The 19,121-nt window shown below is 44.5% G+C and overlaps 1 protein-coding gene across 1 annotated transcript in view; it reads left to right on the plus strand.

The window, feature by feature from the left end:
- Window positions 1-1,854: 1,854 nt before the first annotated feature.
- LOC141082389 (uncharacterized) overlaps window positions 1,855-19,121 on the plus strand; it is a 39,617-nt gene continuing 22,350 nt past the window's right edge. The window contains exons 1-2 of the mRNA XM_073566328.1: window positions 1,855-1,942; window positions 3,619-3,731. Coding sequence (XP_073422429.1) covers window positions 1,855-1,942; window positions 3,619-3,731 — 201 coding nt within the window. The remainder of the gene's footprint in view (window positions 1,943-3,618; window positions 3,732-19,121) is intronic.

The following is a 19,121-nucleotide window of genomic DNA, read 5'->3' on the forward strand; positions in this document are numbered from 1 at the left end:
GGGGCCTCATTATGGAGCTGATAATAGTGATTGGCTGCACACGGTCAGGTGAGGGGTGACACGATACTGACGCCAATGACATCTGCACCCCCACCCTCCACCATGACCATGTGAGTCCGATCACCGGCCTCAGCAGCAGAAGGGAGGACAACCAAAGACTGGCACAGAGGACGGAGGACTGCAGTGATGGACGGGCAGGGACGAGGACAAGGGGGTGTAATGTGTTTAATTATATTTTAACCTCTTCCCTCCATTTATTCTGCCTTGGGCTGTGGAGAAAGCCTAAAAACCATCCTGCTACGGCAATTGGAATTTAGACCAATTTATATTTGGACTGAATCGTATGTACTGGTCGGTTATAGCGAATCTGCCCAAGATGAATTTCAGTAGATTCTCTCATCTGTAATGTGACCTGGGTGAGGGCAGACGTGGCGTGGTGCAGACCTCCCGTAGGTGATCTATGCAGAGCTCTTTTATGTATTTCTAGATGTGGATTTCTAGTGATGGCCGGACTGTTGACATCAAACATTACTAAAAGATCATATAATGACTTGTATATACAGACTGTTAATAAGGCTTCATTATAAACCATGGCTTCTCCTTCTCTCCAGGTCCGTCTTCTTAGTGCGCCATAAAGAATCACAACAGATCTTCGCTATGAAGGAAATGGCCAAGCGGAACCTGGATACTCCACAGAAAGTGGAAAGCGCCTTTATCGAGAGAGACATCCTAACATTCGCAGATTGTCCCTTTGTGGTCTCCATGCTCTGCTCCTTCCCTACTACATCTTACCTGTGTATGGTCATGGAGTATGTAGGAGGTAGGACACGTACATTGTATATTCTTCCCATGCCTGCTGACATCTTATCACCTCCCATATCATTAGGATTGTCCCCGTGGACGGTTACATCCCACAGAGCATTTACTATAGGTTATCTATTCCCAAGATGCCCAGAAAGTCATTGATCTGTGTGATCTCCCTGTATGTCCGCACTGAGAGCGTCAGTATCTCCAGCTGTAGGCGAGATGTGACATCACTTTATGTTATTAGTTACATAGATGACATTTCATCATGACGTCAGACTAATTCATTGTGCAGTATACAGTATATTATATCGTCATATATTGTCTCCTGCCCCAATGTCTCCGCTCACTTCTCATCACACATCATGGTGATCGGCTGTATAAACCCCTCACCGGCCATATTTCCTTTCTTCTATAGGTGGAGACTGTAGGACCCTTCTAAACACCAGGGGTCCTTTCCCTGTCCCGTTGGCCCGCTTGTACTTTGCAGAGGCGGTCCTTGCTGTGGAATACCTGCATAGTTACGGTGTGGTGCACAGAGACCTGAAGCCGGAGAAGTAAGTGAATACCTGTAGTATGAGAAAAAGAGGAAAGTTATCCTTTATTATCTCACGGTCTATGAAGCTAAAACCATCTTCTCTTTCACAGCCTCCTGATAACATCTGCTGGACATATTAAAGTTACCGACTTTGGAATTTCAAAACTTGGTGTCATGATGCCAAACACCAACATCTACAAGCCATCAGCAGAGGACATCTCCAGAGAGTTCCAGGACCATGAGGTTGGCATTACCTACAGGAACTTAGCTTGTTCTGCATCAATCTCATGACCCTATTGTCTCTTCCCTACGTTCTTCATTTCTAGAGAACTTTTTCACTGATATTTTATCTTCTGTATTTCTGTTTTTATGTCAAGACTTTATCATAATAATTGTTTCATCGATTCTCATCTCGATCTTCTGTTGGTTTCTAGTTCTGTGGCACCCCGGGGTACATGGCCCCTGAGGTCATCCTGATGAAAGGCTATGGAAGACCTGTGGACTGGTGGGCAATGGGCATCATATTATATGAGCTTCTCATGGGATATAGACCATTCGATGGAAATTCCTGGACAGAGATTAATGAAAATGTGATCAATGGTAAGTAGAATAATCTGATCATGGCTTTCACTGGTCATCTTGGTTTAGTTACTTCCTTTGCTTTATCTTACAGTCCAGTAAAGAGGTTTTATGTTCTGTAATTTTCTATATAACAGGAGATATAATTTGGGACAGTAATGAAACTATTCCACCTGATGCTCAGGACCTCATCACTCAGCTGCTCAGAAAAGATCCTGTGGATAGACTTGGGACAGGTAACATATCCAATACTATCACTATTCGCTTGTTACACCGAGGACATATCACTCATGTCCATGAGGATCATTACTTCTCCATCAGCTTCTCCATTTATAGTTCTCATTGATAAAATTTTCACTCTATTTCCTACATGTCTGCTCGGTTACCTAATTCATTCAGATTAAGATAAACTGTTCAGATATAGTTACATAGTTACATAGGTTGAAAAAAGACCTCGGTCCATCAAGTTCTCCCTTTCTCCACCAATTATTCATTTTGTCACCAAATTACCTATAACCTACAATCTTATGTGCACTGAGGAAATCTTCCAGCTCTTTTTTAGAAGCTGTTATAGTGTCTGCCATTACTACTTCTTTTGGTCGGCATTCCACAGTCTGACTGCTCTTACTGTAAAGAACCCTTTCCTATTTCGCTGCTGGCATTGCCATTCTTCCACCGGTAATGAGTGCCCCCTGGTCCTTAGTATGGCCCTTGGAAGGAATAAGACATGCGCCAGTCACGTGTCTTTTTTCCTAAGGAAAACAAGCCCAACTTTTCCAACCTCTCATCATATGAGAGGCCTTCCAACCTTTGTAATAATCTAGTAGCCCGCCTTGGAACTGACTAATTTCTGAATATCCATTTTTAAATGTGGAGCCCAAAGCTGGGTCCCATATTCTACATGTGGCCTCACAAGTGATTTATAGTGGAGTAACAATACATTGGGATCGCTGGATTTTATCTCTTTTTATACATCCTAAAATCTTTGCTTTTGCGGCTGCTGCTTGACATTGAGTACTGCTGCTCAGCTTACTTTTAATCAGAATATCGAAGTCCTTCTCCTGTTTTGTATTCCCAAGTATTCTCCCATTTAATGTATATGCAGCAATAGTATTACTCCGTCCTAGCTGCATTGCTCTACATTTATCTACATTAAACCTCATTTGCCAAGTTTTTGCTCATTCAGACGTCTTATCCAGATCGTTTTGCAAAATTGGTGGTTTCTTCTTATTCCTGGGCATTTTATTACCAGAGGGTATACGTTTTCTACAGGATTCTAGTAGGATATCCTTAAACATGTCCCATTTATGGTCAGAATCCCCAGTTACCATCCCAGCCTACTTGATTAAGCGCTTCCCTTAATTTGTTGGTATGGAGCTGTCTCTGACAATGTCCCCATCACTTTTGTTTTTCTTTATCCAGGAGGCGCATTTGAGATCAAGGGTCATGCATTCCTTAGAGATTTAGACTTTGACAACCTTCTAAGTCAAAAGCCGGTGTACGTTCCTCAGCTTGCATCAGATGTGGACACCAGTTTATTTTTTGTCAGTAAGTAGAAAAGACATCATCTAGGCATAGTGTCTGCTTGTCTCGTCTTCCATATTATGTGATAATCGGATCCCATTAATATTAATGATAAATGGTGACTGTGTTATACTGACAACCTCTAATAACACTTGATTGTCTATGTCTTATAGACCATTATAATATGATTAAACATCTGGTCTCAGAGGAGGAGAAGGGTACAAGTGAGGAGAATAAGTGGTATGACTCTCAAAATTTTACATCATCATCTGAAAGGCTTTCTAAAGTAAGTATGTGATTAATAAATCCAAAATATGCATAAAAAGAACCTTGAACATAAAATGATTTCATATCTTGTTGCTTCCGCACGTAGCTCTATACCACCACTAACGGAATGATGAATGATGAGGATCCCAAGTCTCCTCCAGAGTGTACCCCAACATCCAACACTGACAGCTCCAAAATGTGAGTAGATTATGGGGTCATTACTGGGAACTTCAGGCTGATATATGTGCACAACACCAAATATAGGACAGAAATACCATAATATCACATGCAGCATCCTCCGCCCCCTGGTTAGCAGTCATTGTGCTTTTGGCTTCAGAAACCGCTGGTGATAACAGCCCATGATTGTGGCCAGTCATGCATTTTTAGTAATACACACACTGTAGGAGAGATGTAGTATTACCTGCCAGACTTTCTTGGTAGTTTTTTTCCACTCCAGTCTATAAAAGTTAGTTTTGAGCATTAGACCTTCCCCACTATGGCAGTCATATGTCCTATTAGGCCTTATAGTCAGTGTTCTTATAGTGAGACAACCCCTTTTATACTGTGTTTCCTTGTGATTCATGTGTTTTTCTTCTTCCAAACAGGCAGAAAGAATCTTCCCCAATAGCTGATAGAGACGACGCCATTAGCATCTTACCATCCTCGTCCCCACTATCAGGTATGTCCATGTCTGCAGCACCAACAATCTGAATGTTGACTTCAAGTCTCAAACATTTCCACATGGTTTTCCTATAGTAGGTCTCCTATGTTATTCATGATTCATGGATCACAATTATGTTGTCCATGGGCCCATATTCTATCTCTATTTCACTAATTTTGCACAGGAGATTTTTCATGGATTCTGTGAGATGCGTTGCAGCGTCCAATAACCTCCATCATCATAAGGAGACATCGTCTCCTACAATAGAATATCGCTCATCAGTGATGCACCACATGGCGGCACACAGGACGCTTACTGCTCTATATCAGTGACACAGCTAATGCCCCTCAGATGGGATTATGTACATTATATAGGACTTATTCTGCCCTATTATGATATAATACCAGATTATTAGGACTATAGGAGACAGGACTAGAACAATCCTACTATATACAGGAGACAAAGCAGATCCCATTAGGATATGGCGTTACTGAGGTTTTATTTTTTACTTTATGATCAGAATTTCCTGCTCAGGAGGAAAGAAAATCTACAATAAATCTGAGTAAAGAAGAAGAAAAATCAGAAAAAGGAAAAAAGGGGAAAAAGAGACGAGGTAAGTGTGAAAATCAGCCCCATGTTGTGTGATATCAGTGAGAATCATTCATGTGGAGCAGATGTCATCTGTCAGTGATGGGATTATCACATGTATGATGGCTGACAATGATCCCTGACCTCTGTGTGATAATATTCCTCTGCCGTCCGGCCACAGTGACCGCACAGTAGTATCATGTCCGATGGCGTCCCATCACTTACATTATATTCACTTCTCTTCTCATAGGTTCCATCTTCCGCCGGATCTTATCATCCTGCCGGCGTGGATTATCCAGGGCTGCTCGAGTATTTGCAGGTTGTCACTGTTGCCCTAGAACCATCTGAAAGACAGGAAACCTAAGCATCCGGCGCCCTGAAGTCAAGCAGATCCACCATCACTGCTGGACCTGTTTTGAAGCGGGACTAACTCCTAGCCGCGGTCTACGGACCAAACATTGGGCATGGGCAGGGCCTTGGGGGCAGATCCCAAGTGCGCTCAACCATGTGAAATAGCTTACACTCAGGAACATTGAGGGATGGCGCTATCGGATAGCTCTACCCGTTCATTTCCTTTAGGAATAGAGCTATGGGATAGCTCTACCAGTGCACTTTCTTCATGGATAGCTCTACCCGTTCATTTCCTTTAGGAATAGAGCTATGGGATAGCTCTACCCGTGCACTTTCTTCATGGATAGCGCTATCGAATAGCTCTACCCAAACAGTATTAACGACAGAGCTTTTTCATACACGTATTGATTCTGTTCCTAGTTTTACCCCTCCCTTATCCTTCTATCCTATTATTAATTAAAATTATAAAGATAAAAAAAAATTCTAAGTTTGCTTAATTTTTTTTCACATTTATTAAACTTACCTATGTATTTTGTTATCTGATAAGATTCAGTACATATACAGATACTGGCCGGTGGCCGAACCTTATACTACAAACACTTATTACCATTTGTGTCCAACATTTTATTTATGAGTTGTGCCCCTAAAGACATCTAAAATACAGGAAACCTCCACATCTCGCTCCCACAAGTCCAGCAGATCCACCATCAATGCTGGACCTGTAAAGAAGGACCTTCACCATCTACCTGTAGCCTTCTGTTATAACTCTACCTGGACACGTATCGCCTCTGTCACCAGGCTCTGCGGTAATCCTACTGCTCGCCTGACTGGGTTCTTACTGGTATCTCACCCTAGCTGCCCTCCTGACTATGATTTCGACTACTGATTCTGTTCCCGTTCTTCTCCCTCCTTGAAGTCCAGCAGATCCACCATCACTGCTGGACCTGTATAGAAGAACCTTCATCATCTACCTGCGGCCTTCTGTTATAACTCTACCTGGACATGTATCGCCTCTGTCACCAGGCTCTGCGGTAATACTACTGCTCGCCTGACTGGACTCTTACTGGTATCTGACCCCGGCTGCCCTCCTGACTGTGATTTCGACTACTGATTCTGTTCCCGTTCTTCTCCCTCCTTGAAGTCCAGCAGATCCACCAACACTGCTGGACCTGTATAGAAGAACCTTCACCATCTACCTGCGGCCTTCTGTTATAACTCTACCTGGACATGTATCGCCTCTGTCACCAGGCTCTGCGGTAATCCTACTTGCTCGCCTGACTGGGTTCTTACTGGTATCTGACCCCGGCTGCCCTCCTGACTATGATTTCAGCTACTGATTCTGTTCCCGATCTTCTCCCTCCTTGAAGTCCAGCAGATCCACCATCACTGCTGGACCTGTATAGAAGAACCTTCACCATCTACCTGTGGCCTTCTGTTACATCTCTTGCCGGACATGTATCGCCTCTGTCACCAGGCTCCGCTGTATTCATACTGCTTGACTGACTGGACTCTTACTGGTATCTGACCCCGGCTGCCCTCCTGACTATCATTTTGCCTATTGATTCTGTTCCCGATCTTCTCCCTCCCTTTTCCTTCTATCCTTTTATCAATAAAAAAAATTATAAATATTTTTAGTGAGATTTTTTCATCTATTAATGAATAAATTTAACTCTGCATTTTGTTAGTTGATAAAAATAATAATGTAACATTACTGTTTCTAAATATATGAATGACTATGTAAGCAGCATATACATTACTGATTTTACTCATTACATAGAGCCATTTATTCCACAGCACTTTACAAACATTATTGAAATTGTCCCCATTGGGGCTCACAATCTAAATTCCATATCAGAATGTTTTTGAAATGTGGGAGAAAACCAGAGAATCTGGAGGAAACCCACACAAACATGGGAGAGCATTCAAACTCATTGCAGATGTTGTCCATGGTGGGATGTGAACATAGGTCCTCAGTGCTGTAAGGCAGCAGTGCTAACCACTGAGCCACCTTGCTGCCCAAACGTATGCAGTCTCATTTTCTTAAGCTTTTTTTAGTGCTTCTTGGACCTATTGTCAGAAGTTTTGATAAGTCCATTAAGCAATGCATAAAATGAGAGCGTTTTTAAGACAAAAAGTCACTAAATGCTCCAACTGACACCCAGGCATCTTCTGGGGTTGAGCATCTGCGAAACAGAATATGCCTGAAGAATGGTCGGCTCACTTCTTTCAACCTCTTGGTGTTTTTGGAAACCTGAAGAATTTCAAAGACACTGAAGAGATAAATAGAAATTTTGGTGCAGTTTCTGAGTGATTTTTCAGGTGGTTTTCAGAGCGGACCATGGGTTCAGTGATGGTCAATGTAGCAGATCAGTATTCTTCCAGCTGGGGCTGAGGTCGTTAAGCTGGCATCCTGCAGAATGTTAAATCTGAGTCCCTCTTGATGGAGCCATGGTGTACCGGCAGCTGTCTTGTAGAGTGTTTCTGGCTGTGATTTGTAAAGTTTACCTGATCAAGAAGCAGATCCTCTTTTATACATCACAGCTCTTATTCAGGTATTTTTTCCACGGGATTGGGGGAAGTTTGCAGTGTCTCACACCTCATTGTTTGAGTATTTAATTAATTTGCAGTTTGTCTTCCTCTGTTTTCCAAGTAAACAAGCTCCATGGCTTGGTACAATGTGTAATCAACATATTAGCAAACATGATTGTTCAATGACCCTGCGTCCCTTTTTTTCAAAGATAGCAGACAATAATCCCTAGGAGCTGATATAAGAGGTAAACAGCTGCCATTCAGCAATTTCCCAAACATCAATTCTAGTGTCAACATTCAGACCCATACAACTATAGTCCATGTGTCTTACGCAATGTGTGGTGGGTAAATTTGGCAGTAGTACAGCAGAAGGCTTTGGGCACAGTATTGTAGTAATATTAAGGAGTAGTTTCGGAGCATTAATAAGCAGATTAGTAGGACATATATGATATTTCCCCCTTGTCATATCATTATAATGGCTTCTACTAAGATAGTGATCCATGATATCACATGTATTACTAGGAATATTATCATGTGACAGCACTATACAGATGTGTAGACCTGCGCCTGATGCCTAATAACTGAGGGGTTTAATCAGAGCTCCTCTTGTGCTGCAGGATGATAAGTGAATTGATTGTCCAGCACTCAGCTACTTCTCATCATCATTTACTTGATAACCGAGCTGTGTCATTAAGATTTGAAGTCTGCGCCATTTAGAAAACCGGAGAATGTACTGGATGTGAATATACGGAAGCAGATGCCCAGTAAATTTTAAAAGATAATACATTTTATTGAATACTGTATAATACACAATTTTTTTAAAAAATTTCCAATGGGTAAACACAAGAAAAATGGACTTGCAAACAGAGGGATCGTTATACCCAATATTAAGAGCAATAGATTGAATACCAATAAAGTAGTGCTACGATTATGATTTGGTCCAGAGAAGATAAAAGAAAAAGCATCCAATTCTTTTGCAAAACAAAAAATACTGTTAGTGCTTATAAGCTTCGATGTATAAAAATATAATAATTGATGATTTTTCAAATAATAGGTAGTCAGGTACATTTAGATCAATTAAATTATTCCTGATGCTAAGTAGCAATATTAGTACATATTAGATCAGTACCCTTGTACATACAATTAGTGCTTATAAGCTTCAACGTATGAAAAAAAAAGTTTTTAGATTCTCTGATGATATGAAGTCCAAATCCAATTGGACCAATTACATTATTAAATCTATTTTTAAAGCAGAGTAACAAGTGTCTTAAAGGTAAATTAGCTAATAGTACATATTGCATCAGTGGTCCAATTGAAAACAGCTTTCAACAATAGTAAGAAATAAGGGTTTTGAATAAAGTTAAACACTAATGTAACTGGTGATCATTAGTGATGGGCGAGCACTAAAATGCTCGGGTGCTCGTTGTTCGGGTCGAGCAAATTGGAATACTCAGGTACTCGGACAGAACAACGAGCCCAATGTCTATGGGAGACCCGAGCATTTTTACCACGATCCCCCCGGGGGTCCTTTTAAGGTCTAAAAACGTCTGAAAATGATGGAAACACTGCTCATATGACACGGGGACATCATGGGGATCGCCCCTGGAAGCATTCCTGACTCCTAGGTCACAGCTTTATATAATGTTGTAAGAGTTTCATGCCATTTTTACCGGTGCACCAAAAAACATACCAAAACGAAACCAAAATGGACTTTGCTGGGAAATATGTTACGGTACATCCTTTCCAGGTTAATGACTTGTATATAAGGCAAAATAATTAACCCCAGACCAAAACGTTCCTCCACCACTTGGGCTATGTTCAGACGCAGTGGTTTTGAAGCGTTTTTCAACTTTTACATTACTTTGAACCAAAACAAATGCATTCACTGGGAAATGTCATTGTAACATTTACCAACCCTAGCTGCTATGTGGTGTGTGACACATAAGCAGACACATCTTGTTTCCTTTATGAAGGAGGGGCTCTTGCAGTGAGTGGGTGGGCTGCCAAGAATTACGACGCAGCCCAATACCCCTTTCATAACTCACCTACTGGAGCATTCACCACAGAAGATAAAAGACTGTAAAGAGGACCTGTCACCAGGACAACAATGGCCAGGTTTACTCTTATTTTCTCCCTGCTGTTCCCCAGAGTGTTCCGTAGCTTTTCTGTATGTATCGGGGATATGGGCCTTTTTATTTAGTACTGACTTTACCATGGGGCGAGGCTCACAGGATCCTCTGGGGCGGGTCTTTGGGCTGCTCTGCATTATATGTCCTTGTAAGTCACCTCTCCTTAGTGAAGAGCATAATTATAGCAAGTAAATAAAAAGGCTCATATTTCTGGAACAGTATAGCAAATTTACAAAAAAATTACATACAACCCCCCGCTACCAAAAAGAGACCAAAAAACTGAGCTGGACTATAAGCTGGCATGTATGCAAAGTGTAAGAGCAAGTTCACACTGCGGCCATTTCACAGACAGAACCTAGGAAAAAAGAAAATGAGCCCATACCCTACAGAAAATAAGCAAATACTAACAGCACGTCTTATATATATAACACAGGGGACTGAGCGCTGTTTGGATCAAATACATATTTCTTGTGTTATTTTCCTATGGGTTTTGTCTGTGACATTGCCGCAGTGTGAACGCGCTCTTACACTTATGTACTGGGGATTACACATTACAGTCCAGATCAGGTTTTTTTTTTGCTGAAAAAATAAAATAGGAAAAACTCTCTTGTAACCCTGACAACCCCCCTGTAACTTGTACCCGCGGCTCTGAATATTTCTGGCCATGCATGGGCTGAGAATGATGAAAATGTCTATAGGACGCGGCATCGCCCCCCATCCAGCTCAGGGGGTAGAAGTCTGGGGAAACTGTGGGGTCTTGCAGGGCAATGCAGACAATTCTCCGGGGTTTGGTAAGGGAGAAATAACAGAATAAATGACTCTTTATGCCCCAATATGCGCAGTGATCTTTAGGCTGCTGCCTTCTTATACAATGCCAAACTCCTATAGGGATTTTATGGTTTGTCCATTACACAACGTATATATATCCCGATGATATATCGGAGAACACGGGGCACCTGGCGATCAGTGATCAGCTGTGGATCATGTTCTTCTGAACAAAAATCCCCTGCGCCTCGTCCGTTCCCACAGTCCTCCCATCCGGAGAACACAACACCTGCATGTCCTGGGCTATGTAGGACGCCGTGCACTGGAAAGCGAGGCTGTCCCCTCAGACACAACCTGACGATGGGACGGGGTCATGGAAAATGAAGGCAGCTCCAGAGTCTGAAAAGTGGATACAAAAAGTGAAAAAATTTAAAAAAAAACCTAAAATCTTCTGTCACCAAATATAGATTTTATTACCTCGATTGTAAAATCCAGCCGGCTCCAGAGGCGCACGGCGCATGTGCAGAAGTTTGGAAGATAACTTTTGGTCATGCGGAGTGCGTACACCCGGCTTCAGAGACGCAGTGACGTGGCCGGAATGAGCGGCGCATGCGCCAGATCCGCATAAGCGGTGATGACACCGCGTGTGCACATTATGTTATCACGCCCACAGGGGCCCGAGAACATGGAAAGAGGGCTGACTAGTCCGGGGCAACGAGCGCCATGTGACTGGAAAAATGTTATCTAGGGCCAGATAGGCCGGGAACTTACTCATAAGTGAGTTAGAGGGAATGGGGACCCGACAGCTTCACTTTACTGGGGTCGCAGCCTCTGTGGACTCTCCGAAAAGGTGTGTGTGTACTGACAGACCATGTGACCCTGAGGAAGACCACCTGGGTGCAATCTTTCACTTATGAAAGGAATCGCTTGCACCAGAAAATTTTAGGGGCTTCATGGCAAAAGGCGTGAACACATATGCACAGGTAGATTTTTAGATCCCAACCAAAAAATTATTGTATGCCTATATTGTTCTCACTTCACCAACTTAGACTATTTAGTGCTGATTTATCACCCACAAATCAGATTACAAAAATATTTATACACAGGTAACAAGATAGGTAACAAGCCAAGAGGGGTGAAAACTTTTGCAAATCGCTGTATTTCTGTGCAGCTGTGACGCTAGAACCAGGAGAGCAGACGGCCAGTCTTAGCACTCGTCCGAGTTATACGGCGTCTGACTCTTCCCTAACACAGAGAGAAGAGAGGGAGAGCAGTCACAGCCAGGAGCGCCGCCGGATTTGTAGCATTTCTGCAGAGCGCTCTGCTAGATAAAAGGACTTGCAGACACTGATGATAGAACATTTCTAATGAAGACTATTTAGAAAGTTGCATTTAGCCAGGAAATATTTATCATCAATGAATTTTCACCTACTAGCCAGCACAGCATTGTATATATCCCCCTGCGGGGACTGTTCACCGTCAGCACGCCATGTTTCCCTACAGTACGTGGCCTCCTGGAGGCGCTCTAGACGTCTAGTCTTCCGTCTGTGCAGATACATATCTCCAGCAAGTCAGGCCCAGTCTACACATATCTCCAGCAAGTCAGGCCTGGTCTACACATATCTCCAGCAAGTCAGGCCTGGTCTACACATATCTCCAGCAAGTCAGGCCTGGTCTACACATATCTCCAGCAAGTCAGGCCTGGTCTACACATATCTCCAGCAAGTCAGGCCTAGTCTACACATATCTCCAGCGAGTCAGGCCTAGTCTATACATATCTCCAGCAAGTCAGGCCTAGTCTACACATATCTCCAGCAAGTCAGGCCTAGTCTACACATATCTCCACCAAGTCAGGCCTAGTCTACACATATCTCCAGCAAGTCATGCCTAGTCTACACATATCTCCAGCAAGTCATGCCTAGTCTACACATATCTCCAGCAAGTCATGCCTAGTCTACACATATCTCCAGCAAGTCAGGCGTAGTCTACACATATCTCCAGCAAGTCAGGCCTGGTCTACACATATCTCCAGCAAGTCAGGCCTAGTCTACACATATCTCCAGCAAGTCATGCCTAGTCTACACATATCTCCAGCAAGTCATGCCTAGTCTACACATATCTCCAGCAAGTCATGCCTAGTCTACACATATCTCCAGCAAGTCAGGCGTAGTCTACACATATCTCCAGCAAGTCAGGCCTAGTCTACACATATCTCCAGCAAGTCAGGCCTGGTCTACACATATCTCCAGCAAGTCAGGCCTGGTCTACACATATCTCCAGCAAGTCAGGCCTAGTCTACACATATCTCCAGCGAGTCAGGCCTAGTCTATACATATCTCCACCAAGTCAGGCCTAGTCTACACATATCTCCAGCAAGTCAGGCCTAGTCTACACATATCTCCACCAAGTCAGGCCTAGTCTACACATATCTCCAGCAAGTCATGCCTAGTCTACACATATCTCCAGCAAGTCATGCCTAGTCTACACATATCTCCAGCAAGTCATGCCTAGTCTACACATATCTCCAGCAAGTCAGGCGTAGTCTACACATATCTCCAGCAAGTCAGGCCTGGTCTACACATATCTCCAGCAAGTCAGGCCTAGTCTACACATATCTCCAGCAAGTCATGCCTAGTCTACACATATCTCCAGCAAGTCATGCCTAGTCTACACATATCTCCAGCAAGTCATGCCTAGTCTACACATATCTCCAGCAAGTCAGGCGTAGTCTACACATATCTCCAGCAAGTCAGGCCTAGTCTACACATATCTCCAGCAAGTCAGGCCTAGTCTACACATATCTCCAGCGAGTCATGCCTGGTCTATACATATCTCCAGCGAGTCATGCCTGGTCTATACATATCTCCAGCAAGTCAGGCCTAGTTTACACATATCTCCAGCAAGTCATGCCTAGTCTACACATATCTCCAGCAAGTCAGGCCTAGTCTACACATATCTCCAGGGAGTCATGCCTAGTCTACACATATCTCCAGCGAGTCATGCCTAGTCTACACATATCTCCAGCGAGTCATGCCTAGTCTACACATATCTCCAGCAAGTCAGGCCTAGTCTACACATATCTCCAGCGAGTCATGCCTAGTCTACACATATCTCCAGCAAGTCTGGCCTAGTCTACACATATCTCCAGCGAGTCATGCCTAGTCTACACATATCTCCAGCGAGTCATGCCTAGTCTACACATATCTCCAGCAAGTCAGGCCTAGTCTACACATATCTCCAGCAAGTCATGCCTAGTCTATACATATCTCCAGCAAGTCATGCCTAGTCTATACATATCTCCAGCAAGTCATGCCTAGTCTATACATATCTCCAGCGAGTCATGCCTAGTCTACACATATCTCCAGCGAGTCAGGCCTAGTCTACACATATCTCCAGCGAGTCAGGCCTAGTCTACACATATCTCCAGCGAGTCAGGCCTAGTCTACACATATCTCCAGCAAGTCAGGCCTAGTCTACACATATCTCCAGCAAGTCAGGCCTAGTCTACACATATCTCCAGCGAGTCATGCCTAGTCTATACATATCTCCAGCGAGTCAGGCCTAGTCTACACATATCTCCAGCGAGTCAGGCCTAGTCTACACATATCTCCAGCGAGTCAGGCCTAGTCTACACATATCTCCAGCGAGTCAGGCCTAGTCTACACATATCTCCAGCGAGTCAGGCCTAGTCTACACATATCTCCAGCGAGTCAGGCCTAGTCTACACATATCTCCAGCGAGTCATGCCTAGTCTACACATATCTCCAGCAAGTCAGGCCTAGTCTACACATATCTCCAGGAAGTCATGCCTAGTCTATACATATCTCCAGCAAGTCATGCCTAGTCTACACATATCTCCAGGAAGTCAGGCCTAGTCTTATTTACCCACCAAGTCCTGTGAATACCAGACACATTCTTCTACCCAGAGGATGTGAAGTCATGCCTCAGCTCCGTGACAGACATCCACATAGGAGACGTGACGTGTGCAGCTTAGCTGCCGAGGATCAGAAGAAAAAGAAAAGCGCTCGATGGGTGAAACCCGCGCAGGATGATTTACTCTCAGTACAAGTAAGAACCCGGACTTGTGATCTTACAGGAACGGCTCAGCTGCTGGAAACATCAAGGCTGACGCGGTGGTGGATTAGAGAAGAAGTGGATGGAAGCAGCTGTGACGGTGAACGCCACCAGCGTCTATATGTCCTGAAGTCACGTTCTGGAGCCACACACAACCTTCAGGGCATCCTCACAGTGAGCCGTCACAGCTCCCACCGCTCTGCCCAGGAAATCTTATTTGTAAAATTCTAGAACGCCTTGAAAATAACAATAAACTGACAACTGGGCGTTACCAGCAAAGGGCGAGTCCCTACACTGGACAATATCATTCAGGAGCGACGATGGCTGCTCTGTGCGCACAGGACCTGTGATGAGGTCACAGGAGGGGAGGAGTCAGGAGTCACATGATCAGGGGCCTCAGTGTGTGCAGGACTCTGCTGTGCTGGTTGTCATGGTGCTGGATGAGGGGAAGTTTCTGTGTGGGGTCAGGAGGGTATACAGGGTGGATGTAGCGGAGCCGCGTGTGTACGAGGTGTACGGAGCGGAGCCTTGTGTGTACGAGGTGTACGGAGCGGGGCCGTGTGTGTACGAGGTGTACGGAGCGGAGCCGTGTGTGTGCGAGGTGTATGGAGTGGAGCCGTGTGTGTACGGAGCAGAGCCGTGTGTGTATGAGGTGTACGGAGCAGAGCCGTGTATGTACGAGGTGTACGGAGCGGAGCCGCGTGTGTACAAGGTGTACGGAGCGGAGCCATGTGTGTACGAGGTGTACGGAGCGGAGCCGTGTGTGTGCGAGGTGTATGGAGTGGAGCCGTGTGTGTACGGAGCAGAGCCGTGTGTGTATGAGGTGTACGGAGCGGAGCCGTGTATGTACGAGGTGTACGGAGCGGAGCCATGTGTGTACGAGGTGTACGGAGCGGAGCCATGTGTGTACGAGGTGTACGGAGCGGAGCCGCGTGTGTACGAGGTGTACGGAGCGGAGCCGTGTGTGTACGAGGTGTACGGAGCGGAGCCGTGTATGTACGAGGTGTACGGAGCGGAGCCCTGTGTGTACGAGGTGTACGGAGCGGAGCCGTGTGTGTGCGAGGTGTATGGAGTGGAGCCGTGTGTGTACGGAGCAGAGCCGTGTGTGTATGAGGTGTACGGAGCAGAGCCGTGTATGTACGAGGTGTACGGAGCGGAGCCGCGTGTGTACAAGGTGTACGGAGCGGAGCTGCATGTGTACGAGGTGTACGGAGCAGACCCCTCAGTTGCAGACCCCTCAGTGTACGCTGTATACACCTGTATTCCCCCAGCTTCGGTCGCAGACCCCTCAGTGTGCTCTTTATACACCTGTATACCCCCAGCTTCGGTCGCAGATGCCTCTGTATACGCTGTGTTCACCAGTATACCCCCAGCTTTGGTCGCAGACCCCTGTGCACACTGGATACACCCATATACCCCCAGCTTCAGTCGCAGACCCCTGTGTATACTGTATGCACCTGTATACACCAAGCTTCAGTCACAGACCCCGCGTCTCTCACACTGTATACACCTGTATACCCCCAGCTTCAGTCTCAGAACCCTGTGTTTATGCTGTATACACCCGTATATCCCCAGCTTCGATCACAGACCCCTCTCTTTACGCTGTATACACCCGTATACCCCCAGCTTCGGTCACAGACCCCTGTGTTCACTGTATACACCTGTTTATCCCCAGTTTTGGTCGCAGACCCCTGTGTACGCTGTATTCATCCATATACCCCCAGCTTCAGACGCAGACCCCTATGTATACTGTATTCACCTGTAAACCCCCAGCTTCAGTCACAGACCCCGCGTCTCTCACACTGTATACACCCGTATACCACCAGGTTCAGTCGCAGACCACTCTGTGTATGCTGTATACACCCGTATACCCCCAGCTTCGGTCACAGACCCCTCTGTGTATGCTGTATACACCCGTATACCCCCAGCTTCGGTCACAGACCCCTCTGTGTATGCTGTATACACCCGTATACCCCCAGCTTCAGTCACAGACCTCTCAGTGGACGCTGTATACACCCGTATACCCCCAGCTTCGGTAACAGACCCCGCATCTCTCACACTGTAGAACTGACGCCGGACACACGCGGTAAAACTGCGGTCGTCGGTCTCTCATCTCTCGCACTGATAACATAAGATGGAGTCAGACGAACCCTCCTACAAAACGTGAGAACAAAGTCATTACTACAGGACTGTGTGAGAAAGGGATTTATTCTACAAGAAACGCTGGGGCCACAAATGAGAATAACATAATGTCGTTCATCTTCTCTTTCACCATAGATCTTGGCAGTGAGGGCGACTTCCACTTTGCCGTAATGTGGATTTTAGTGGCCATACATAAGTAGTTTACTAGCTTCTGAAAGCTTTCTGGAAGCCGGGAAGGCCTGGTTCCCAGTAAAAGGGTAGAAGGTTCCAGAACAACCGGTCCACCATACATCTGTGCTATCAGACGCTTCACCTTCTCCCAAAGCCCAGAAACCACCATACAAGACCACCAAATATGTCTCATGTCACCAGATTTTCCACAGCCCCCAAAACAGTCTCCCGAGATTTTAGGAAAAATGCTGTGAAATTTTTCCTGTGCATAATAGACTCTGTGCAATAGTTTTAAGGAGGTCTCCACAAGGGAAGTCTGGTGACTACCTTCTGATATGGTGTCGCAGCTACGATACCATTCATCAATTGTCTGTTCAAACCCCAGATCCTCTTCCCACTGTAACATATACTTCAATTTTTTATCATTTTGTGGAGAATTTATTGCATAGTAGATCAATGAGATCGTTCCCCTGCCCAAAGGGTCATTTAGACATTAATTTTCAAAGCTGGTTGCCCTGAGAGTAGTAGCGCTTGGGAGGATCTGCTTTGCAAAGTGGGAGATCTGGTTCAATCGAGATGGAATAAGATTCTGCAGGTGAACAACTGGCTACGTCGATGGTGCCGTCAGCAACGATTTGGATTTATGGATCATGGAGTGAATTACCTTTACGATGGATTACTTGCTAGAGATGGGGTGCACCTTACGAAGACTGGAAAGCATGTATTTGGAAGTCGCCTTGCTACACTTTTAAGGAGAGCTTTAAAATAGAACAACATGGGAAGGGAAGCAAAAGACCAGAAAAAGCCATACGCCTGACAAATGCTATTGAGAACTCTGGAAGAAGTGGAAGAACAAAGACAAAAGAATCTAATTAATAAAAATATTGGAGAAAGAGAAACCAATCACAAACTAAAATGTTTCTATACTAAGGCACAAAGCATGGGCAACAAACAAGGAGAATTGGAACTACTAACACAGGAAAAGAAATATGATGTAATTGGAATCACTGAAACTTGGTGGGACAATACACATGATTGGAATACAAGACTAGAAGGATACAACTTATTTCCAAGAAACAGACTTGATAAACGAGGAGGAGGTGTCGTATTGTATGTTAGAAAGGCGTATATCTGCACAGAGATTGAAGCTTCAGAGACTGGGAGTTCTGTGGAAACTGTTTGGGTAAGAATACAAGGACAGAACAATGGAAAGGACACCATTGTAGGCATTTACTATAGGCTGCCTGTGCAAGCTGAAGATATGGATGAACTCTTTATGCATCAAATGGCCAAGTTCTCCAAAAAATATGACATAGTGGTCATGGGAGATTTCAACTATCCAGACATTTGTTGGGAATCTCTCTCAGGCAAAACTAACAGGTCAAGGAAATTCTTATCCTCTCTTGCTGACAACTTTATCTTCCAAAAGGTAGGGGAGAAAACAAGGGGAACTGCTACCTTGGATCTAATCCTTATAAACAGGGAGGAAATGGTTGAGGAGGTAAAAGTGGCTGGGACCCTAGGAGGTAGCGACCATGCTATTTTACAATTTTGGATAACTAGAGGAGGAAGACCTGTGAAGACTCAGACGTCAAGGTTAGATTTCAGAAAGGCAGATTTTAAGGGATTCAGAAAGAGAATTGGAGGGATCCAATGGCTGGATATCCTTAAAGACAAAAATGTCCAGGAAGGATGGGAAATCTTGAAAAATGAAATTCTCAAAGCACAATTGTTAACAATTCCGAAAAGAGGGAAGAATAGGAAGCATTTAAGGAAGCCAGGATGGATGAACACAGAACTTAAGCACATGCTAAAAAGGAAGAAAAAATGTTTATAAAATGGAAAGAGGGAGGCATATCTAAAGAAGAATATAATGCTGTCTGCAGAACCTGCAAGGCACAAATCAGATTATCTAAAGCTGACAATGAATTGAGTCTTGCAAGAGATGTCAAAAGCAATAATAAAGGATTTTGGGGATATGTCAAAAGTAAAAGAAAAG

This window comes from Dendrobates tinctorius, unplaced genomic scaffold (genome assembly GCF_039654945.1).
Source record: "Dendrobates tinctorius isolate UK_male_01 unplaced genomic scaffold, ASM3965494v1 ptg000017l, whole genome shotgun sequence".
Taxonomy (NCBI): domain Eukaryota; kingdom Metazoa; phylum Chordata; class Amphibia; order Anura; family Dendrobatidae; genus Dendrobates; species Dendrobates tinctorius.